We start from the raw sequence: 23,171 nt of genomic DNA, 5'->3' as shown, positions 1-23,171 counted from the left end.
AAAAAAGTGATTAACCGACCGAAAAACGAATATTTTAACCATTTATACACGTTAGAATTCAATATCAACAATTGGCTAAGTGCCAAAACATGTACTCGTACGATGTCGTCTCGGTAAGGGGATTATTTTTTTTATTTTTTGATAAATAATAAAGAGTAAATTACATTTTTAGTTCGGTTTGTCAAAAATTATGTTGTTCATGTGGTTTAAAAATTGCAACTTTTTATTTTTATTGTTATTTTTGTTCTTATGATTTACAATTTAGTACTGTTTCAGTCTACGCGGTTTATAACTGTTTTGGTCACATGTACTTTAAAGTAGAAATTATTCCAGAGAAGAAAATAGCAATAAATTGTAAATTATAGAGACAAAAAATACAATTTCTAAACCATATGGACGAAGATAAAAATTATTAATAAATCATAGGGACTAAAACCATAATTTACTTAAAATATCATACACTCTAATTAGGTGTCACTTAAAATATTAAAGATAATACTTTATTTATATTATATATCATATTTAATTATGCAATTATTTTAATTTTTTAAGTAATATATTTTATGGAAATTACAATGTATTTTGGTTGTTAAATAGTTAAATATATTTAAAAGAATTAATTAAAATATGACATTAAAAAACTCTTTATTTATTCAAGGAAATTGTTAAATTACAATAATGTCCTTTATTAAAATAAAGATATTACCATTTATATATTAAAATATTTAAAATGAGGATATTTCCATTCGACTGAAGAAAACCCCAGAAGGACTATTGTTAGGCAACAAAGCAACCATTACAGGTGCTCTTGCACCTTCTTCTGGGGTTAAATGTCCTGTGTCAGATGTGATATCTGTTATCACATAACCTGGATGGACACAGTTGACAAGGATATTTGAAAACTTTCTTGCTAGAAGCCGTGTGTAAGCATTCATTGCGGCTTTTGAAACCTTATAAGCACCAACAGTCAGAGGCCAACCATTTTCCGACAACTTATTGGCCTTGAAGTCCTTCAAAAACCGTTGAATGATTCCATCAATCTTCTCCTCGGTGAGATTGTCGATATCTAGGAACTCTGCTTTCACCTTCTCATTGTGAATCCACTGATAAACAAGAAGACGAAATGAAATATGTGTTTATTATTTCTAAATGTACGGAATTTTCGTAGTTTTGATGAATTACTTACTTGTAGCTCTCCGTAATTTGAAGAAACGTTCACGATTCTCGGAGAACTAGAAAGTTGGAGAAGGGGAAGAAACGCTTCCGTTACTGCTTTAGCTCCATAGTAATTCGTTTTTATACATTCCTCTCCCAAATTGTAAGGCTGTTCTATAATCCCAGTTAAAAGATGTGCATTCTTGTCATACACTTCCTCCTAAACAAACCATACATAAAAGTCAATTTACCTCGTAACAAATTAAAAACAATAACCAAAAAATCTTTTGGCCTAACGGTATGTGAGTCTTTGGTCTCCTAGAAGGTCAGAGGTTCAAACCTCACCAAATGTGAGAAAGGTGTGTGAGTTTATTTGTTCTATTTACCGTATATAAATGTTATATATACTTTTAAAAAAATACATAAAAAAATCAAAACAATCATGGTGTGTATGTACTTACATATCCTGCTCCATCTTTGAAGGCTCTGAAAGCATCATAATTCACAATTATTCCATTTTCTGCAGCATTATTCACCTGAACAGAATTACATTTTTAGTATCTATTTATTTGTTTTGGAACGACAACTAATTTGGTAGATTATATGTCAACAAGACTTCCTCCACTCACCAAGATATCGAGTTTCTTGAACCGGGATTCAACGAATTCGGCCAATCGAGCAACACTTGCCGGATCTTTCACGTCAAGTTGATGAAAAACAACGTCTACACAACCAGAAACATTAAGCTTTTCGACAGCTTCAACACCCCGGCTTTCATTCCTAGCGGTTAGTATGACTGTAATGTCGTTTAAGGCCAACTGGCGACATATCTCGAGTCCAATACCTTTGTTTCCACCGGTAACAATTGCAACTCTAAAAATCAAAACTACCCAAAATCAAACTCCTCAAATACACAATATCAATGAAAAACTCAACACGTTGTTTAGATGATCATTTAATATACCTTTTTTCAGTTGACGCCTTTTCTGTTGTCGATGCCATGATTACTTGCGGTCTGCAAATCCCCTGTCGAACTTATATCAACGATTAATATATAATATAAAAATCTTGAATTCAAATCAGACACGAAATTACCAAAATGTAGACCATTCCATTTTCAACCAAGTGATTACATTTTTTAAGTTTCAATAATTGTAGACCATTCCATCTTCAACCAAGTGGTTACATTTTTTAAGTTTCAATAATTGTAGACCATTCCAATAATTGTAGACCATTCCATTTTCATAATATTTATTATATTTCCAGATTCGTTATCTTTTATTGGGTCTACTGAGATCTACAACTATAGTTATTTAATCCGTTAAATTCCCAAAATGTAAATTCAAACAATTTATAGGGACTAAAAGTGAAATTTTGGTTATTAATGTTTGCAGGATATCATTTTTGAATTTTAATAGCTCGGATTTAGGGGTAAATGCTTACTTGGTAAGTGTTTAATGTTAGAAGTTAATACTTATAATTTATTTTATTGGGTAAGATTGTAGTATATCAAAACATATATTATACAACAATTAACCTGGTAAGCGCTTACCCGGGTAAGAATCATCACCCTCACTTACCGGGTAAGATTCTTGGTCCTTGCCATGTTCATCTAGTGAGAAAAATTATTCGGTAAGTACTTACAGGGTAAGTATTTAGTAAACGACCACTTAGTCTCTATTTATGTCTCTGTTTGTTTTGAAAGAATGGAATAGATTTGAGGGATTTGAATTTCAAGTCATTTTTTATTTCATGTTTGATTTGTTGGATTGTCTGGATTTAAAATACTAGGATTTAATTAAAATCTTATAAATACAGGGGGTGTTCGGAATTTCACGGGATTTCGAAGAATTGTATGGAATAAGGTTTTAGAAAATAATTAAAACATTTATTTTGTAATAATCAATTAATAAAAAATATAGTTTAACTATTTTTATAATTTTTTTTACTAAGATTACTTTTATAGTTATTTATAATTTTTATATAAATAATGGAATTTTCCATTTCAAATCCCACAAATCAAGCACCTCAATGATTTCAAATCCATGAAATCTAAATCCCTCAAAAATAATGGACGATTTTTAAAACAAAATATAAACAGTAGGGATGATAATGATAAATATTGAAGTTTAGGTACCAATATCGATCGTTATTTCTTATTTTATTCCACTACTTTCATTAGGGGTGCTCAAAAACCCGGCCAACCCGATCAACCCAACTCAACGCGAAATAACTCAACCCGAAGCAAACCCGATGTCTAATCGAGTTGTAAAATCGTCAAACCGTAGGTATTGGGTTGATATTGGGTTACTATTATTTGAACTCAATCCAACTTGATGAACCTGATATCCTTTTATTTCTTGGATTTAATATGATTGTTGAATTTCTATTAATATATACATTAGACAATTACACTATCATGTATGTTTTTCATATACAAATATTTTCAATCTATTCATATCTCTATATAACTCATTCAGTAACTGTGAACATATATATGTAAATTGAGAAAATTAACTGAATGTGATATACGTAAGAAATATGAACAAGTTATATCAAATGGTTGATAATGAAAAAGAAATTATAAGTAGAGAAATAACATATTCAAGGTTAAAAGAATATTTTAATATATCAAAGTATTAACTCGACTAACCCGACCAACTCGTACGGTTTTGAGTTGTACTTTGGTTTGGGTTGGGTTGAGTTAAGATTTTTCAAAACCGTAAAGATTGAGTTGGGTTATTCAAATGTCCTCAACCCGATCAACCCAACCCATGAGCACCCCTAACTTTCATTATTAAAACCGTGTTCCACACTTGTATCGACATAACTTCAAAAAAACACAATGATTATACTTTGTTTTCATCGACGCGCTAATGAACCATGTACCCCCCTTGGTATGATATTACAAATTCTTGCATCGTAAATTCCAAAATCTCAAGATTTCATGGTATGATATTACAAATTCTTGCATCATAAATTCCAAAATCTCAAGATTTCATATCACAATAATTGCAACATTTGACGTGTACCTTAGTTAACAAAGGGATAGAACGACTTTACCCAAATACAAAACAGGTCTCGTGTTCGATCCTTAACCCCATTTTAGCCTCAACCACTAAATGAGTAAAAAAATATCTCTGATATTAGTGTCCTTAGAGACGGGTTCTATGTGATGTTAGTTAGGGTTCCCGATAATCTACCTTTTTACCCAAATATGACAATGATTACGATTATGTTACCGATTTTATTTATTTTATTTTTTGTAAAAGTAATAACAATAAGTCATTTGACTTTTCAAGTACGGCAATTCCAATACCATACAAACAATATGCGAGTTGCATAAGAAATTGCAAGAATTATTCGTATTAAAATGTCGATTCTTGAGTTGTCCAAAAGTATCGACCCGAGGGCCCGCCATCGGACATTAACGCCACCCGCACAGGACCTCTGGCACCTTCTTCAACGGTAGAAGTTCCTTGAAAAAAGGTCATATCTGTCGCAACAAAACCAGGACTAACAACGTTTGCACATATAGACGGATAACTTTTGGCTAAAATCCTTGTGTACGCATTAAGAGCCGCTTTGGAAATGGTATAGCCAGAAACATTACTAGACCAACCTTTCTTTTCCAACGATTCCTGATCTTTAGCGTCGTTTAGATAGTCACTCACAACCCCATCCACGAGCTCCTCCGTTAGTCCATCAAAGTCGCATAAAATCTTTTTTGCACTTTCATCTTGAACATTCTATAAGGACATAACATGACCGTGAAACACTCATTACGATCAAATCAGGTTTATAGAACGCCACAAATCTCTAAAGACCTGTTTGGTCCGAGTGATTTTGATTTTGTGGAAGGATTTAGAATTTAAAATTTTGGAATCTTGATGTGTTTGATTTGTAGGATTTGAAATGGAATTGAATTCCACTTTTTATAAATAATTTATACAAAACAAAATTATAAAAAAATTATACAACAATTAAATTAACTTTTTATTTAAATTATTACTACAAAACAAGTGTTTTCAACATATTTTTAAAACATTATCACTAACAAATCCTACGAAATACTGACTACCCCATGGGGTTTCAAAATCCCGTGTTTCTGGACTTCAACGAAATCCAGGGATTTTACGAATCCATACAATCGGGTAAGATTTTTTGTCCATAAAAACGGCATCTTTTACAACTATTTACCCGGTAAGCACTAACTGCCAAGTGTCATCATCCTTACTTACATGGTAAGACCATCGGTCCTCGCCATTGCTCTTACCAGGTAAGATTCTCGGTGTTTGTCATATTCATCCGATAAGGTAACATGACTTGGTAAGCACTTATCAGACAACGGTTTGTTAAACAGCCCATAAATGTCGTATTATTTGCTTGTATTTTATGCATAAAAAGTTGTACTTAACATAAGAAGAAAATATTATCTTACCTCTAGTTGCCCCAATTTGGATGAGATGTTGACAATTCTTGGAGAGCTAGATTTAAGAAGAAGTGTCAACAAAGCTTGAGTCACATTTTTAACGCCATAATAATTGGTTTCCAAGCATTTTCGAGCTCCTTCAAACGTTTGTGTTACAGCTACCCTCGACTTCTTCGCCTTTTCATCAATTACCTGAATCAAACGATTCGATTAGCAATCATTTCTTCAAAATAATCTTATTTACAAACATGTAACACTTTAAGCCTAAAGCAACATACTGATCCAATAACCTTCGGGGGTGTTTGAGATTGCTTATTTGAAACAACTTATGATTTTTTACAAAAGCACTTATCAACTTATTATAAGTCAGAAGGGTTTAACTTCTTCAAAAACTCCTTATTACCGGTATAAGTTGTTTATCCAAACACTCAAATCTGCTTATTACCAGTGTCACACCGGAATAAGTCAATAAGTTGTTTTGTTAAGCAATCCCAAACACCCCCTAAATCTATCTTAAAACCATAATGTAAGTTATTGGTAGCCCACAACTTTGATCTGTAGCTCACAAATGTAACTTTTTTATCTATATGGGACGAGTTGTTACATCATTTATAAACATATCCGAGGTAATTCACTCAGTAATACCAAATTGGCGAATTTATTTGAGAAAGAAAAACCAAAATATGGTTTAAAAAATTGGTAATTTATTTTTCTATCCTTAACAAAACAAGGTTTACCTCAGATGGAAGGTTTAAACTCCAAAACAACTCCTTGTCGACGATTGTACTGGCGACTCCAGCATTATTCACCTGTTTCATTAATCCACAAGTTGTAACACATACTTTCTTGCATACTGCAACCATATCATCGGAGTTTATTACAAACATATTATGCATGATTTAATTTAACTACTTATGATAATGGAAATTCAACATTATCGCTTACTTACCGAGTAAGATTTTATTCACTAAAACGCATCATATGCAACAATTTATCCCGGTAAGCGCTAACCATGGTAAGAGTCATCGTCCTCGCTTACTGGGTAAGACACTCAATTCTTGTATTCGCTCTTACCGGGTAAGATTTTTAGTCCTTGTCAGATTCATCCGGTAAAGTAAAGTGACTTGGTAAGCGTTTACCCGGGTAGGCGTTTGGTAAACGGCACCTTGTATAAAATCTTGAAATATTTTATACGCTATCAGTCTCGCATCGTGTACCAACCTAAGGGATGATTGCAAACCATTGGACTGTTAAAGGAGCAAATATTTGGTTGGGATTTTAGCCTCTCTGCAAAGTAGTTCGGTTACAGGTCCAAGTTATGAACCATTTGTATTCAAATTTTCATTTCCAGTTTCATTTTCAAGACCATTGCAAGTAAAATGGTTATAATCTGACTACATTTTCCCAATTACAGAATGACCTAATCGAGTTAAATCCTGAAATCCATTACACCATGTTTATCATGCAAGCAGAAATTGTACTGGACAACCAATCACAAATATTATAACTACTTTGAAAATGAAATCGAGCTTCAGATCATTACCAATATGTCGAGTTTTCCGAACTGAGCATCAATGAAATTCGCCAAGGAAGCGATACTGGCCGGGTCTGTGACATCGAGCTGATGAAAAATGACGTCTGGTAAACCGGAGGAGTGCAATCCGGCGACGGCATCAACACCCCTCTTCTCATCTCTTGCGGTTAGAACCACCAGAACTTCATCAGCTAACTGCCGGCATATTTCTAAACCAACACCTTTGTTCCCTCCGGTGACAACAGCAACCCTAGAAGTTGAGCAACAGATCTATCAAACAAAATTCAAAAGCAAGATTGTTGAATTCAAAGATTTAAAACTTGATTACCTTTTCGTTGTTGATGCCATTTTCTCTCGATTTCAATTGATTTGCTGCTTGGTTCGAGTGTCATGTTGGTTAATAAAATAAGGTGAAGTTCATGTTTCAGTAGATTACAAATTTAGTCCCTAAAGTTTAATTGTATATCAATCAAGTCCATTAACTATAAAGTTGGCATATTTTACTTGGCCACCAAGTCTACATGTTAGACTTCGCTACCTCGAAGCTTTACTTGGTCCCCGATCCCCACTCCACTTGTATCTGATCCGTTTATCAAATGCTTATCAGTTAAATGTTATAATAGTTTAAATGTAAGATTTTTATAAATAAAGTGAAGTGGCTTGTAAAAACTATTATTGTAGAGAGTTCTTGTACAAAAACTTTAGTTCTTACCATGAAGTTTGTGTGAACTGTGAAATGACAATTTCCTAATTTTTTATATATTTTATTGATTTTATATTAATTGTTGATGTTGAAAAAAATACATGAGACCTATAAAAATGGGGTTTTTATAAGAACTATCATTGTGGACTTTTATGTGAATTCTTAATTTGATGAGTTGAAAGTGAAGTATCAGCAAAAAAAAGTGCAAAAATAAGGTTTTTATGAGAACCTCTGTTGGAGATGCTCTTATTAATGTTATGTGGTAACTGGTAAGAGTCATATTAAGGAATGGAAATATTATCCGGTAAATTAGGAGGGAAACTCTTACCCACAGGGTAAAAAACATTTACCAACAATCTGACTTAATAACAGAGTGTTACCCGATAAGGTAAGAAAGAATGGTGACTCTCGTCTGCAAGCGTTTATTAATGACTCTTAAATTCTACCTCCATTTTGGTATTTGTTTCTATATGTATTACAAATTCTATAAAATGCAGAGTTATTTTTTTAAGACTTGTGTTTTTATTATTTTTATGGTCGGAATGATATCTAATTTAACTTGTGAATGTTTTATGTTGCATTTATTTCCATTTATTATCCGCTTTATGACAACGTCATATTTAAAACCGAACTTTTTGATATGTTTAATATTACTGGTTTATTTTGTGATATTCAACAAATCCATATACCTTTTAACAATTTTCCCAAGAGTAAAGTTGAATGAAAAGCATAGTACAGAAGTTGTAAGGTTGCCACACGAAATGTACCGTTGTGGGCCCCTATATTTTTTAAAATCAAAGTTATGACAGCTGTTTTGCGATGGGTAAGTTGAAGTAAGTCATTGGATTAAGGTTTCTTGTTTCAGTAGACGTCTCTTCGTATCCTGCTTTCAGAAAACATCCGTTTATTTATCTTTTGGTTTTTGATTTCTATGCCCTTTGGTGAAAAAATTGGAGGAAAGTCAGAGGAGTCGAACCCATGACCTTCCTTTGCGAAAGCAAACTAATATACCACGAATTAGGAAAAGTAATCTATAACTCTCACGTTTTATGGTTAAATTGTACGTTTGGGAAAAAATCTAGATATGTCTCTGGGTGTTTAGCACTCAGTTAAATTCACTTTAGTCAAAAGAAGAGTTTGATCCTGGCTCAGAAGGAACGCTAGCTATATGCTTAACACATGCAAGTCGAACGTTGTTTTCGAAGAGCTGGACAGAAGGAAAAGATGTTAAAAGCTTGCCTTTAAAAATAATCAATTATCATTAGTTGGTGAATAAAGCCACGTAGAGACCTAAGTTTCAAGCAAATGTGTAAGAGGTTGTTTGTTTACCTCTTAATAGTTCTATTAAAAGACAATTTCTGAATTGTTAAGAAGTAAATCTTGTTTGGCAAAAAAAAAAATTATGTCTCTTAATGGTTCTAAAATCCTTTGAATGATTTTGTATCATGAGTCTTTCTTAACCATTCAACGCCTAATTTTATTGTAAACAATTATCAAACAATTATATTTAATTTTGCACTATATCATGAGAGTCTCTTAATCATTATGACCACTTAATCATTCAGCAACTACCAAACAACCCCTAAGTTGCCTTGTTTCAAACCAAATAAAACTAATATCGTAGGTTCGAATTAGGCTTGCTATTCATATGTGATTCCTTCTCTAATCACGTGATGAATCAATGACAAATCAAATGTCTAAAGTATGGATTATGTATTATTTTCTTTTTCATGGCAACTTTATGTTATCCTTAAATTATTAAATATGGTCTAATGGAAGTATCACATAAATGTTACAAAATGCAAATTTCATAGTATAGATAGTTATGTTCTAACATGAACTATCAATATTATTTTGTATTAATTTTTATCCTTGATAATAAAAAACATACGACAAATGCAACAAATAAACTCACACATCTTCCTAGAAAAGAGATATAATCTCATCTGCTTGGCTGGTCGACACAAGCATCCATATACACCGCCAAAGAAGTCTGGCGTAAAAGGACCATACCGCAGCAACGATTGTCGCTCGATCGAAATGGGTCTAATCTTGATATGGGTATTGGCGTCTTTTTTGTGAGGTTTGAATCCCTGATCTCCCAAGAAACTAGAGACTACGATACGGTTAGGTCAAAGACCCTTGGGTGTGTTCTTTATACTTGTTAGAACCCTTTTAAACAACTATATCAAACCCATTGAATCTTTCTTTTTAGTTTGAAAAAACCTACATATGAAACCCTTCTTAAAATTTATCAATCTCATGTCCAATGTATATGAAATAAACTTTGTTGGATAAATCAAAAATCAGTATAACAAAGTCTCATGTTCATATTATATGTCTAACTGAATCGCGTTTAGTCAGAAGTATATATCTGTACACTAAGTGAAGTATCACAAATTATACGTATTTCAGTTGGTTCAACGACTGAGTTAGATAAAAAAATATCAAAATTGGGAAAATCATAATCAAATAATTTCAACAACTATCTATGCCTTCTTGGTGAAAATTTCATCTCAATATCAATTGAGTGGCCAAATGAGTACATGATTGATGATTCATGCCCCCATTGAAAACCCCACATGAAAAACATGTACTGTAAATAACAAATGTCAAAACTTGAAGGACCGAAATTGTAAATTAACAAAACGATCAACCTGCAAAAACCTCAAAAACCTTAAACCCTAACTTCATGCTTCTTCACCACCAAAAATGTACTCATCAATAATCTTTCTAGAACGTTCTAGGATGTTCGATCACAATGTTCTCCACCGTCTCACTCTCCTCCGCCACATGGGCGGCGGCCCACGGACATTCCCCGGCGGCCTGAACAAATGGCAATGGAAACGCCTCCATGAAAAGCAAGCTAGGCAGAAGGAAAAACGGCTTCTTGATCAAGAGAAACAGCTTTACCAGGCGCGGGTTCGATCCGAGATTCGTTCCAAAATCGCCGATGATTCATTGAAACATGAGCAGCATACCAATTCACCAAATTATAAGCCCTTATCCCCTAAAGAACACATCAAAGTCCTAGCGGATCGTTTCATGAAAGAAGGAGCTGAAGACTTGTGGAACGAAGCTGATGGACCAATCAGATCTTTTTCCCCACAAGAAATAGCCAGAACTGAATCGAATCACAATCCAATTAATTTGCGGCGAGTGATTTCGGGTCAAAATCATATAGCGAGTAATCAAGTAGGTGAAGTTTCTTCGGGTTTTAGTTATAATCAGTTGAAACCTAGGCATTTTTCGATGTATCTATGTTCAGATAATCAATATAGTTTGTTGAGAGCCAAGCACTATTCAGTTAGGACTTCTAGATCTAGCTATAGGAAAAATGATAGCTCCTCGAGTGAAGAAGATGGTACGGACAATGAGGAGGGTTTTTTGATGACGAAGACGAAGGTTGGGGATCTAAGTAGGCCACGATTGAGTTTAATTGGGTCATCGGATGGCGAGGGGAGCGATGATGACGATGGGAAGGGAAATGGGAAGAAGACGATGATGAGCAGTGCTGCATTGGGGAAGTATGATATAAAGAAGACAAAACGGATTCCATTGAAATTCTTGGAGGAGGAGGATGACTTGTCTCTGCACATACAGGCTATTCGGAATGAGTTCAATAAGAGGCGTATGGCTGAAAAAGACGACGGAGTGGGCGATGAAGACTCAATCCTTTGTCCAAAGAGGTTTGTTTTTGGGGTGTTCTTGATGTGTATATGCTTGCAATGTGTTTCATTTATACCGTTGTGTTCTTGTAATTGAACTGCTAAAGTTTATAATGTATAAATTATGGTAAATCTTAATGATAATAAGACTACATCCTTTAAGCTCTGCGTTAACTCTGTTTGCAGGTTTGATGAGTGCAATGTATCCCCATTGACAATCAAGGCTCTTACTTTAGCAGGTTATGTGCAAATGACCAAGGTTCAAGATGCTACAATGTCTGCTTGCCTTGAGGGTATGAGTTCTGTTTGTGTGATTTTTTTCTGCATTTCATGCATTAATATTTATTAAGGTATTGGCCTTTCTATGGGATTTTTTACTGTTGGAGATTATTCGGCACGATCTTAACAGAATCCAACTTCTGAAGTAATGGATAATTTGTCTTTTTACCTTTGTGTATAGAGTGGATTTTGACTAGTTTGCATGCTTGTGATGTTCTTATGTACTTTATCTTTGAAGGAGAGGGATTGATTTGAATTTTTGATCATTGAGGAATCTTCTCTTTTAAAGAGAATTGAAAGAAGCACTGGATGGTCGCAACTGTTCTGTGGTATAGCCAACGAAGATGATGATCATATATAGAGAATTGGTGTATGCCTACAAAAAAATTGATCCATGAAGTTTTATAACTCATCTAAATAAATTCCATCTAATCCCCTTATGGACTACCTAATCTTGGGTAAAATGAATAACTGCGACTTCAGTCTTTTTCAATCTAACCATCATTAAGTATATCAACCAAGTGCAAAATGATCTCCCTTCTAGTGTACCTAATATGGTACTGGAATGAATATGATTATATGATCTCCGTCAGACATATCTTATACTTTAGCTAGTACATGAAAATGTTTATGATGATTCTTCAGTCCATCAATAACTGCAAGCTTGCATGGTGGTACGAAGAAGTGGACCATTATCTAGGCCAATAATGAACCAAACTAGCATTTACTGGGAAATGGGAATCCCTCTGTAAATCCGTTAGATAGTCTTGCATTGCCACAGGAATTTTAGCAAATACGGGTCTTCTCATCATTTCTTCTCATGTACCTGCAGTAGCATTTAAGTAGTGCCCTCTGATATCACCGTTCAGCTTGGTTATAAGAAGTATCTGAGAAAATAAAAGATACAGATCAGGCTAGCTCTTAGTATTGTAGTTAAGGAAAGATCCATGCATTTGCAAATAACGCTTCTGCAAGCCAATATTTGTTTCATGCTTACGTGCTGAGGCTATCTTTTGGTTATTTATAAATATTTTGCAACTGGGTAATGCATCTCAGTTTCTTTCTAACAGGCAAGGATGCTTTAGTCAAAGCTAAAACTGGAACTGGGAAAAGTGCTGCTTTTTTGGTACCCCCAAAGCCCCTTCTTGTTTTAGTCCAACATGTTGCTTTCTTGCACTTCTCTTTTCTAGTTATGCAATGTTGTTAAACACAAACAGCTTCCCGCAATTGAAACAGTTTTAAAGGATTCAATTAAGAATGCGGCACAGCGGGTTCCACAGATATGTGTTCTTATTCTGTGCCCCACAAGAGAGTTAGCAAGTCAGATAGCTGCAGAAGCCAATGTATTGCTCAAGTACCATGATGGAATTGGTGTACAAACTCTTGTTGGAGGTACTCGATTTAAAGTTGATCAGAAACGTTTAGAAACAGAACCATGCCAGGTATGCAAGTCTATTTACTCATCATTACATGTGATAATGATTCGGTTGTACAAACTGAACTATCCTTGTTTCAATTTTTCATGATGGCTGTCACCATGTTACACAGCTTCCTATATAGAATCTTTACTTTATAATATATAGAACTAACTAGAATTCATTGGCAGGATGTCTTTGTGATTTAAGTTTTGCAGATTATTTAATTGTATAATCGTTTTCTTATGCAGATTATTATAGCAACTCCTGGTAGATTGCTGGATCACATTGAGAACAAGTCTGGATTCTCTGCTCGTTTGATGAGATTGAAAATGCTTATACTTGACGAAGCAGACCATTTACTAGACCTCGGATTTCGGAAGGACATAGAGAAAATTGTCGATTGTCTACCTCGTCAAAAGCAATCTTTACTCTTTTCTGCAACCCTTCCAAAGGAGGTTAGCATCTTCCCTCCGATTTGTTTGCGTTATATTGAAAATGACCTTTCTTCTTAATAGGTAATGCATAAGCTTTTGATTTCACTATCTCATAATCCTGATTGCTCTCTTGCTGTTGGTACAATTTGCAGGTTCGGCGAGTATCTCAACTTGTTTTGAAAAGGGAGCATGCATATATTAATACTGTCGGGCTAGGTCCAGAAACACATGATAAGGTGTGTAATGGTTCTAGCTTTGACCAATTTCTAAATGGGTTGGCTTGTCATTGCTATAAGAGCTGATCATTTGTGGGCTTGGGCTGGGCGGGGCCGAGGCCGAGGCCGGTCCTAATCTGTTCTTCTTGTCCAACGGACCTAATATGGCAAACCCAAGCCCTTTTTTACATGCTCAAAAACTTGCCCATACCCGCCCAATAAATGGGCCGGGATTGCCTACGGCTAATAGGCCTAAAAATCTATTTACATTTTTAAGAAAACAAAACTTATATAAAATCACAAGTTATGTAAAATAATTCAAAATACAAAACAACTTTTCCAACTTAAAATTAGACTCATATACATAACAATGTAAATGTTTTAGAAAAAGAAGTTGTGTTTTTATTTTTTAGATTTTTAAAGAGTGTTATTATCATGTGTCATAATTAAGTGGGAATTGATAAGTATCAAGAATTTTTAATTTTATTTGTATATTTTAATTATAAAAGTTAATTAATATAGAAATATTAATCGGCTGGGTGGGCCTGTCCAAAAAAAATTCCATCGCCCATGCCCGCCCATTAATTTTAACAGTCAGTCATGGCCCGTTCATTTTTTCGAGAACGTATTCCAAGCCCGTTTTTTCTAGCGGGTCGGATAGGACGGGTCTAGTGGGCTGTCCTGCTCGTGACTGGTTCTATATTGTTTTCTGCTGCAAGTTTGAACATTTCTAGTGTTCTTTTTCCAATGCTAGGTCTTCTATTCAAAATCTTATGATTTTGGGTATTCTTGCAAGGAACTAGTTTTGATGTTTAGCAATGGCTTCTTTGCTCATTGATGTAGGTTAATCAATCTTATGTTATTGCACCACATGAACAACATTTTCAAATAGTCCACCATTTGTTGAAGGAGCATATTGCTCAGGTCCCCAATTATAAGGTATGATCCATTTCTGGTGCTATAAATGATTCACATATGAAGTTTGTAGTAAATGTTGAACTTAGAATGGCATTTTATTATTTCTCAGGTTATTGTCTTTTGTACCACAGCAATGATGACATCGCTCATGTTTTCCCTTCTCCGTGAGATGAAAATGAGCGTGAGAGAGATTCATTCTAGAAAACCACAACTCTACCGAACTCGTGTTTCTGATGAATTCAAGGAAGCAAGACAGCTAATTCTAATTACGTCTGAGGTGTCGGCCCGTGGAATGAATTATCCCGATGTCAGTTTGGTAATTCAGGTAATAAGAAATAGCTATATATTATAATTTACATTGTGTAGATTTGATTCATACAGCTCCCTTTCAAATGAAAGTATTACTCTCTGCATCCCAAAATAAGTGTTCAGCCTAATTTCCAATTATACCGTTAATAATGAGATGGAGATATTCATTACGTCCTCTATAATCAAAAGGTAAAGTTGTCATTCCGTTGCTTAAAGAGTGTATAATTAGGGTGTGATCATACCAGCACTAAGAGCATCTCCAACATCTATGCTAAACTATAGATTTTGGAGACAACTATGCTATATTGTATGCTAGAATAGAGAAAAAAGCGGGTAGAAATCTCCAAATTTGGAGAAATCTCTAAAACTCCATACATAAAGGAGAGAAATAATATTTAATTCTTTCTCACCAATAGGAGACATTAGAATTAAGTGTTTAGGACAGAGAAATAATATTTTATTAAATGTATTGAATATTTTAATAATATAGTTAATGGTGGAATTGTTAAAATAAAGTAGTTGTTGGAGTTGAATGTAATTTTTTAGAAATTTTAACTTTTGATATTCTGTTTTAGAAAAATTAGAGCATCTCCAACAGCTATACTATATTTTCTCTAAAATAGAATATTAGAAGTCAAAATCTCTAAAAAAAATCGCATCCAACTCCAACAGCTACTCCATTTTAGCAATTCTAAAATTAACTATATTATTAAAACATTCAATACATTTAATAAAATTTTATTCTTCTCTCCTAAACATTTATGTTCAATACTTCTTATTGGTGGGAAAGTATAAAGTAATAATTTCTCTCTCTATTCAGAGATTTCTCTAAATTTAGAGATTTTTTACAATCTCTCTTCTCCTTTTTTCTATTTTAGCATACAAGATAGCATAGCTTTTGGAGCAAAAAAGTTACTAAAATCCTTCTTTACTCTATTTTAGTATAGCTGTTGGAGATGCTCTTATAGCTTAGTTGTTGGAGATGCTCTAATGCACCAAATCCCATCAGAACTTCATATTTAAGAGTGTATAATCATACATTTCTAAAACTATGTGCATTTTTTATTGTGGACATTTATTTTGGGACGGAGAAAGTACCTTGCACCATTTTGATAAACCTCCTATTCGTTTATTCGTTTCACTTACAGGAGGAGGGGTTAGTGGGTAAAGGGTCTTAGCTGTTATTGTAAATAAGTGAAGGGTATTTTTGGTACTCTTGGGTAGAATAAGGCGGCAAGTGGAGTGGGGTTGTTAGTAGTGGAGAAGTCTCCTTTAAGTGGAGTGGGGTTGTTAGTAGTGGGGATATTCTGTTTCTTTGGTATTTTCATAGGGAGTGTAAACTCTTTGGGAGAGAACCAGACCTCTCGAAAGTCTGGAATCTTCTATTTTCTGTTTGATTGCAATAAACAAGCCGACAATTGAAGTCGGTTTACATCAAATTGGTATCAGAGCGGTAAGATCCAGCCATGGCRACAAGGAGTGCGGCAACAAGAATTGAAGATTTAGAAAGTAGCGTCGGTTCGATCGAGAAAAGTTTGGAGCGAATTGTACAGCAGATTGAGAAATTAAGCAGCGATGTGGCTAGTAAATTGAATTCAACAGGTTCGTCGGATGGAGAAGACGTGGACGATTCAGGAAGATCRAAGAGGAGGAACGATGAAAAACAGGAATCGAGTCGATTCTTAGCTGTGAAAGGCCGGAAACTTGAAATTCCAGCGTTTGACGGAAGCGATCCAGATGGTTGGGTTCTCAGGGCAGAACGTTATTTCTCTTTGAATCGATTATCACAAGAAGAAAAAATTGATGTTTCTTTCATAGCATTTGAAGGAGCAGCTTTGAAATGGTTTCAATGGGAGAATAGACGTCATCCAATTTTACGTTGGGAGGATCTTCGTAGATTGATTTTACGTCAATTTCGATCAATGGCGGCAGGAACTTTATGCGAACAGTTTCTGGCCGTTAAACAAGAAGGTACGGTGGAGGAATTTAAGATGAAATTCATGGAGTTAGCTGCACCGTTAGAAAGAATTCCAGAGGAAGTGTTTATGAGTCGATTCATAAACGGTTTGGAGAATTCAATTAAGGCCGAGGTACGTCTCTTAAATCCTGTAACGTTAGAGGAGGCGATGGAGTTAGCAATAAAAATCGAAGTGAAGAATGATGTGATTGCAAAAGAAACGTCGATATCTGGATCAAAGAAATCGTTAGCTATGTTAGCCGTTAATAGGAGTATCCCCGGTAGTACTAATTTAGGGAATAATTCAAATACGGTGGGTAATTCGACGAATAGAACGGGATCTGAATACAGAAGATTGTCCGATCAGGAGGTACAACAGAGGCGAGCCTTGGGTCTCTGTTATCGTTGTGATGAGAAATATTCACCGGGCCATAAGTGTAAGAAGAAGGAATTGAATGTTTTGCTGGTTCAAGAAGAAGATGTAATAGAGTCGGGTGACAGTAGTCATGAAAATACAGCTTTAAACGCAGCTGATGTGGTCGATGTGGGTCAAGACGTTGAGGTTCATCTTAACTCGGTGGTGGGATTAACGAATCCTAAAACCATGAAGATGGAAGGATTCATTGAAAACCAAAAGGTTGTAATTCTCATCGATAGCGGTGCGACACACAATTTCATTTCGAATGAGATTGTTAAAAAATTGAATCTCAAGATCGATCAGACGAAGGAGTATACGATAACGATGGGGACGGGGAATAAGGTGAGAGGAGATGGAATTTGTAGACATGTTATTTTGGCGGTGCAAAGTTTAGACGTTGTCGAGGAWTTTTTGCCCATTCAATTGGGTAATAGCGATGTGATTTTGGGTATACAGTGGTTGGAAACTTTGGGATCAACCTATACCAATTGGAARCAGCAGGTTATGAAGTTCACAGTCGGAGGAAAGTCCGTGGCATTGAAAGGTGATCCAGCATTGGGTAGATCTTTAGTTTCACTGAAGGCTATGGGAAAACTAATTCAACAGGAAGGTCAAGCGGTGTTAGTGGAGTTAGGGGCTTGTATGTTGACAAATGAAGGTCAAATGGTATGTTTGCATGGCATACCAAGTTCTATAATTTCTGATCGTGATAAAGTGTTCCAAAGTATATTTTGGAAAGAGTTATTCAAGCTTCAAGGAACAACTTTGAAGTTCAGCTCARCCTACCACCCGCAGACARATGGACAAACAGTAGTTGTCAATAGGGGGCTGGAACAATACTTACGATGTTGGATTTTAGATCAACTGTGTCGGTGGAGTAGATGGTTACCGTGGGCTGAATTGTCGTACAATACAGCTTTTCATACAACCCTTAGATGTTCTCCTTTCAAGGTGTTATATGACCGAGATCCATCCCCTTTGTTGAGATATAAGAGTTCMTCTTCTATAGTCCAATCGGTCGATATCGAATTGAAGAATCGGGTTGAAATATGGGATGAAGTGAGAATRCATCTCTTGAAAGCCCAATGTAGAATGAAGCAACGTGCCGATTTAAAAAGAACAGAGCTGGATTTGGTTTTTGGTGAGTGGGTGTTCTTGAAATTGAGACCATACCGACAGAAATCATTGATTAAAGGGAACAACCCAAAATTGTTAGCAAGGTTCTATGGCCCTTATAAAGTGTTGGAGAAGATTGGTAAAGTCGCTTATCGTTTGGATTTACCAAAGGAGGCGAAGATACATCCTGTTTTCCATGTATCTCAACTTCGAAAAGCTATGGGAAATTGTGCATCGTCGAAAGACATTCCAACTCAATTGACTGAAGAATTGGTATTACAAGTGGAACCTGAATCTTTGTTAGATACAAGAGCAATTGTGCAAGGTGATCCAGGAAGCTTAGAAGTTTTGGTTAAATGGAAAGGGTTACCAGATTTTGAAGCTACTTGGGAAAATTTAGAAGCCTTGATGCAGCAGTTTCCCAACAGTCACCTTGAGGACAAGGTGAAAGCTTTGGGGGGAGGTATTGATAAACCTCCTATTCGTTTATTCGTTTCACTTACAGGAGGAGGGGTTAGTGGGTAAAGGGTCTTAGCTGTTATTGTAAATAAGTGAAGGGTATTTTTGGTACTCTTGGGTAGAATAAGGCGGCAAGTGGAGTGGGGTTGTTAGTAGTGGAGAAGTCTCCTTTAAGTGGAGTGGGGTTGTTAGTAGTGGGGATATTCTGTTTCTTTGGTATTTTCATAGGGAGTGTAAACTCTTTGGGAGAGAACCAGACCTCTCGAAAGTCTGGAATCTTCTATTTTCTGTTTGATTGCAATAAACAAGCCGACAATTGAAGTCGGTTTACATCACATTTGTGGTTCACATATCAAGAAATGGGATATTAGGGTCACGGTCTTGAAAAGGACATCTGTTATGATGATCTTTTATGAATATGGAACGAGTTTGCTGTTGAGAGAATTTTTGAAGTATAGCAATCTCATCTATATAAATTACAATGTGAACCAGGTGGGTGTCCCTACGGACCGTGAGCAGTATATAAATCGTCTTGGAAGGACAGGACGGGAAGGCAAAGGTGGAGAAGGAATAATGTTGCTTGCACCATGGGAAGAATATTTCCTGGATGAAATTAAAGACCTCCCTCTTCGTAAATCCTCTTCACCGTATTTAGATCCAGATATAAAAGTAAAGGTTTGTTTTCCAACTAAATCTCTCATACTACTTTGAATCATTCCGTTCATAGATTAAAAAATCTGCATGCATTTCATGGTTGGATTCTAAAATTTAATCGTGATTTATGTCAGTAGAACAAGTACGGGTGTCACATTAGCTTTCATGGGATGGATAGGTGTTAGAACGATAATATACATGACATGGGGTGGTTCAAATGAGAACCGATGAACCAACTATTTCATGTATTATTCATAATGAATAACTCTGAATAATAAAAATTATTGGTGATGAATGTCGTGATAGGTATTCATGAATTATTTAGGGTTACTCATCATGGGTGACATAGGGCCTTTTACTTAAAGCTTAATGGTCTAGGCGGCTTATTCGCTCAACCATATAGGAGTGTTTCTTTACTGCTTAATCATTAAGCCATTAAGCCAAATGGCTATATGGAAGAAGCCGCAACCCCTCATTTGTCTCCATTAAGCCTCAAACAAATTAATACCAACCAAAGGGCCTTTGGCCTAGCGGTATGTGAGTCCTTGGCCTTCTAGGAGGTCAAGGGTTCAAACCTCACCAACAGTGAGGAGGGTGTGTGAGTTTATTTGTTTTACTTGCCGTATATAAATATTATATACTTCAAAAAGAAAAAAAAACAAATTAATACCAAAAATAATTTATCTAGACAAACAAATTAAACTCTCTTTCTTTGCCTCCCTCAAACCCATAGTTTCCCATCATTTGGGCAGACAAATTTATCTAGACAAACATTTTAACCCTAGGTTGGAGAAGGTTTATGTGAGACTAGGTTGTTTTCTTGAGACCTGTGAGACCACAAATGATTACTCAAACTTCACAACAAGACATTGTGAAGGTACGAAAAATACCGGGATTTCACAGCAACAACACTGAAGGTTTTGTGTTTCGCTGTAAAGGTTCGTTATTATTTATATGGTCTCACGGGTCTCACCAAAATAGTCTGGTCTCACATAATCCTATGTCACTTAACCCATATGGAAAAAAAAGAAGTAAACCTCATAATGTGGGAACCATATACTTATATATTAGCCACCATGTGCCATTAAGGGGTGGTGATTGAACGGAAACTATAAAAACTTGATGTGCAGATTGAGAATTCAATGGCGGCAATTGACCCAAGCGTGAAAGAGGCGGCATACCATGCGTGGCTCGGGTACTATAACTCGATTAGGGAAATAGGTAGAGATAAGACGACACTTGCTGAGCTAGGAACGGGGTTTTGCAAGTCGATTGGGTTAGAAAAAGTACCTGCACTCTTCAGAAAAACCGCAGTGAAGATGGGGTTAAAAGATATAGCAGGTATTCGAGTTCGAAAGTAATAATAAGTCTTCAATTTTGAAGAATTCTAATTGTGTACAGTGAGAAATGATGAAATATGAATCATTTAATTGTAGTTGTATCATATGAAGTTATTCGATGTACTCATTTCTCGAGTACGGATTATTGTCGTAGAGCATGCCTCGACGCGCTTAATAAGAGCTGCCGTAGGCCCTCGTTCTTGTTTTTTTAAATATATAATAATAGTTAGACGCATTATCATTTACAAACACGATAAATCGTATGAGTTCATAAACCAATCTTTAACTTTTTATGTATTGTTTCACATATGAAGTAACACGTATGGAAATGTGGTATCTATATCATGTTGTTTCGATATGAATTGTCCATAATTGTTCTATGTGAAAAATTTGATCTCAAGTGTTCTACATATGAAACAACACTGTATAAACACAGTATTTTCGTAAATCAATACGTGAAAATTGGTTTGTAAGTTTGTACGAATTATTGAATTTGTAAAAGATGGGTAACTTTGAGAAATTAAACTCTCAATAGTTGGGTATCGTTGGACCCTTGTTCTTGTAAAAAAGTTGTTGAAAGGGTTCTTCGCAATTCATCATAGTGAGGCTTGTTTATTAATAGCTTAATGGGATTTACAGATGATTCGATCAGTTATAAATGACTGTCTTCGTAATGCCTTAATGATATAAAAAGTGTTTTATTCAGTAAGTTTTTAAGAGGAAGCTTTATACATAAAGACAAGTTTTTTTTTCTTTCTAAATATGCTCATTTCAATTAAAAAACTTAGATATTCCATTTATAGAAAACTCTTTTACATAAAAATCTTCTTAATCTATGCATACATGTTAATCCACACACGGTTTATTCATACAGGACTTCATGGAAAACCAACCAAACAACTCTTCAATGTCTATGATGCTTTGAATATATATATACTTACATACAAGAGTGTGGTTAGGAGATGAATGAACATGTTTATAGATTTAGAGGTTCATATGAGAATAATAGTTAAAGTGAAAAGTGTAAGAAGAAATTTATACCATTGATCACTTATAATTAGTGTTGATCTAATGGTTCAGATTAAGTCCTGAAATAGCCCATGAGTCAGCGTAAAAAGGAATTTTCAGTTAATCTTTAATCATTAATCTAAAGATAAAATAACTACTATTTTTACTGGAAACCAACTCTTTCATAAATCCATATTTTTGCGTTGTCAAACCAACGTTGACTTCTAGTATGAGTCGAGTCATCGTCATTATCTAAAATTGGAAACATAAATCATGAAAGAGCTATTTTTAAGTTAATAGATAATGCATTACTCCCCTTTTTTTTGTCTTCAAACGTAAAATACAAAACAAATGATGAATATATATCGTGGATGTGGTCCATAACACAAAGTATAACTATTATTAGCTCTATTACTTCATCATATTTTTAGGCCAAGGTGCAATAAATGGCTATATTCGAATATTTTAATTTTATTAAAAACAACAGGTAAATTAATGAGTTGTTGTAAATTAATGAGTGAGTTTGAGATTAAAGATGATCAATGGTTCAAATCATTTCTTACGCTTCTTATACGATCTTTCACCTATATATTATATAGTACTAGAAGGGTACTCGCACAATGTAGCGAGATATATCTCGATTTTAATGTTTCGTTTTATTTCTTCTTTTGTCCCATTCAATATTATAATATGATTTTATGTGGTTTTAAGAAAACGATAATGTTTTTATTTTTGAATAAAATATAAATATGAAGATATCATAAAAAATAAAAATAAAAATATTGATATTAATACCAAACTAACTATTTAAAATTTCTCATTTTTTGTGTTTCCTTAATTTATTATTTTTATTTTTTGTTTAATAATATAACTTTTTGTAAAGACTAGAAGAATACTCGCGCAATGCAGCGAGACAAATCTCGATTTTAATGTTTTATTTTATCATTAAGAAAATAATAATGATTTTATTTTTAAATAAAATATAAATTAGATATCATAAAAGTTTGAAAAAAAATACACCGTATTAATATCAAATCAACTATTTAAAAGTTCTTATTTTTTTATGTAATTTCTTTTTTATTATAATTTACTTTAAACTAGTGTTTGACATCGTGCGTTGCGCGATGACGATAATTTTTTTTAAATTATTGAAG

General features: G+C 34.6%; 3 protein-coding genes across 4 annotated transcripts; 1 reads left to right on the top strand and 2 right to left on the bottom strand.

Moving 5' to 3' along the window:
• Positions 1-627: 627 nt before the first annotated feature.
• Positions 628-2,283, bottom strand: LOC112527617 ((+)-neomenthol dehydrogenase-like). The gene is made up of 6 exons (XM_025138359.1): positions 2,251-2,283; positions 2,120-2,181; positions 1,785-2,028; positions 1,617-1,691; positions 1,187-1,375; positions 628-1,103 (listed from the first exon to the last, which is right to left on the bottom strand). Exons 1-6 carry the CDS (start codon positions 2,263-2,265, stop codon positions 726-728), a joined length of 963 nt encoding a protein of 320 aa, XP_024994127.1. The 5' UTR covers positions 2,266-2,283; the 3' UTR covers positions 628-725.
• Positions 2,284-4,388: 2,105 nt separating this feature from the next.
• Positions 4,389-7,495, bottom strand: LOC112527618 ((+)-neomenthol dehydrogenase-like). The gene is made up of 5 exons (XM_025138360.1): positions 7,450-7,495; positions 7,131-7,371; positions 6,325-6,396; positions 5,597-5,779; positions 4,389-4,904 (listed from the first exon to the last, which is right to left on the bottom strand). Exons 1-5 carry the CDS (start codon positions 7,467-7,469, stop codon positions 4,524-4,526), a joined length of 897 nt encoding a protein of 298 aa, XP_024994128.1. The 5' UTR covers positions 7,470-7,495; the 3' UTR covers positions 4,389-4,523.
• A 3,030-nt stretch (positions 7,496-10,525) lies between these two features.
• On the top strand, positions 10,526-21,145 carry LOC112528761 (probable DEAD-box ATP-dependent RNA helicase 48). 2 transcript variants are annotated; one of them, XM_025139834.1, is made up of 10 exons: positions 10,526-11,513; positions 11,679-11,785; positions 12,842-12,897; positions 12,989-13,213; positions 13,438-13,644; positions 13,776-13,859; positions 14,682-14,777; positions 14,866-15,081; positions 19,508-19,690; positions 20,800-21,145. In XM_025139834.1, the coding sequence occupies exons 1-10, from the start codon at positions 10,537-10,539 to the stop codon at positions 21,028-21,030; spliced, it is 2,382 nt and encodes a 793-aa protein (XP_024995602.1). In that variant the 5' UTR covers positions 10,526-10,536; the 3' UTR covers positions 21,031-21,145. The 2 variants fall into 2 exon arrangements, with proteins under 2 accessions (XP_024995602.1, XP_024995603.1); XM_025139835.1 differs by lacking the exon at positions 13,776-13,859.
• Positions 21,146-23,171: the final 2,026 nt, after the last annotated feature.

Source organism: Cynara cardunculus (genome assembly GCF_001531365.2).
Source record: "Cynara cardunculus var. scolymus isolate 2C chromosome LG 15, CcrdV1, whole genome shotgun sequence".
Taxonomy (NCBI): domain Eukaryota; kingdom Viridiplantae; phylum Streptophyta; class Magnoliopsida; order Asterales; family Asteraceae; genus Cynara; species Cynara cardunculus.
Note: the sequence above shows the minus strand (reverse complement) of the source record. Positions and strands in the feature narration are given on the sequence as shown.

Excerpts from the sequence above, each read along its gene's own strand:
- LOC112528761 (XM_025139834.1), top strand. The coding sequence starts at position 10,537 with ATGTACTCATCAATAATCTTTCTAGAACGTTCTAGGATGTTCGATCAC. Across the intron at positions 11,514-11,678 it reads TCAATCCTTTGTCCAAAGAG|GTTTGATGAGTGCAATGTAT; the intron begins GTTTGTTTTTGG and ends CTCTGTTTGCAG. Across the intron at positions 13,860-14,681 it reads GTCCAGAAACACATGATAAG|GTTAATCAATCTTATGTTAT; the intron begins GTGTGTAATGGT and ends TCATTGATGTAG.
- LOC112527617 (XM_025138359.1), bottom strand. Across the intron at positions 1,376-1,616 it reads TCAAAGATGGAGCAGGATAT|GAGGAAGTGTATGACAAGAA; the intron begins GTAAGTACATAC and ends TGGTTTGTTTAG. Across the intron at positions 1,104-1,186 it reads CAAATTACGGAGAGCTACAA|TGGATTCACAATGAGAAGGT; the intron begins GTAAGTAATTCA and ends CTTGTTTATCAG.
- LOC112527618 (XM_025138360.1), bottom strand. The coding sequence starts at position 7,469 with ATGGCATCAACAACGAAAAG. Across the intron at positions 7,372-7,449 it reads ATGGCATCAACAACGAAAAG|GGTTGCTGTTGTCACCGGAG; the intron begins GTAATCAAGTTT and ends CTCAACTTCTAG. Across the intron at positions 6,397-7,130 it reads TCGGAAAACTCGACATATTG|GTGAATAATGCTGGAGTCGC; the intron begins GTAATGATCTGA and ends TTAATGAAACAG.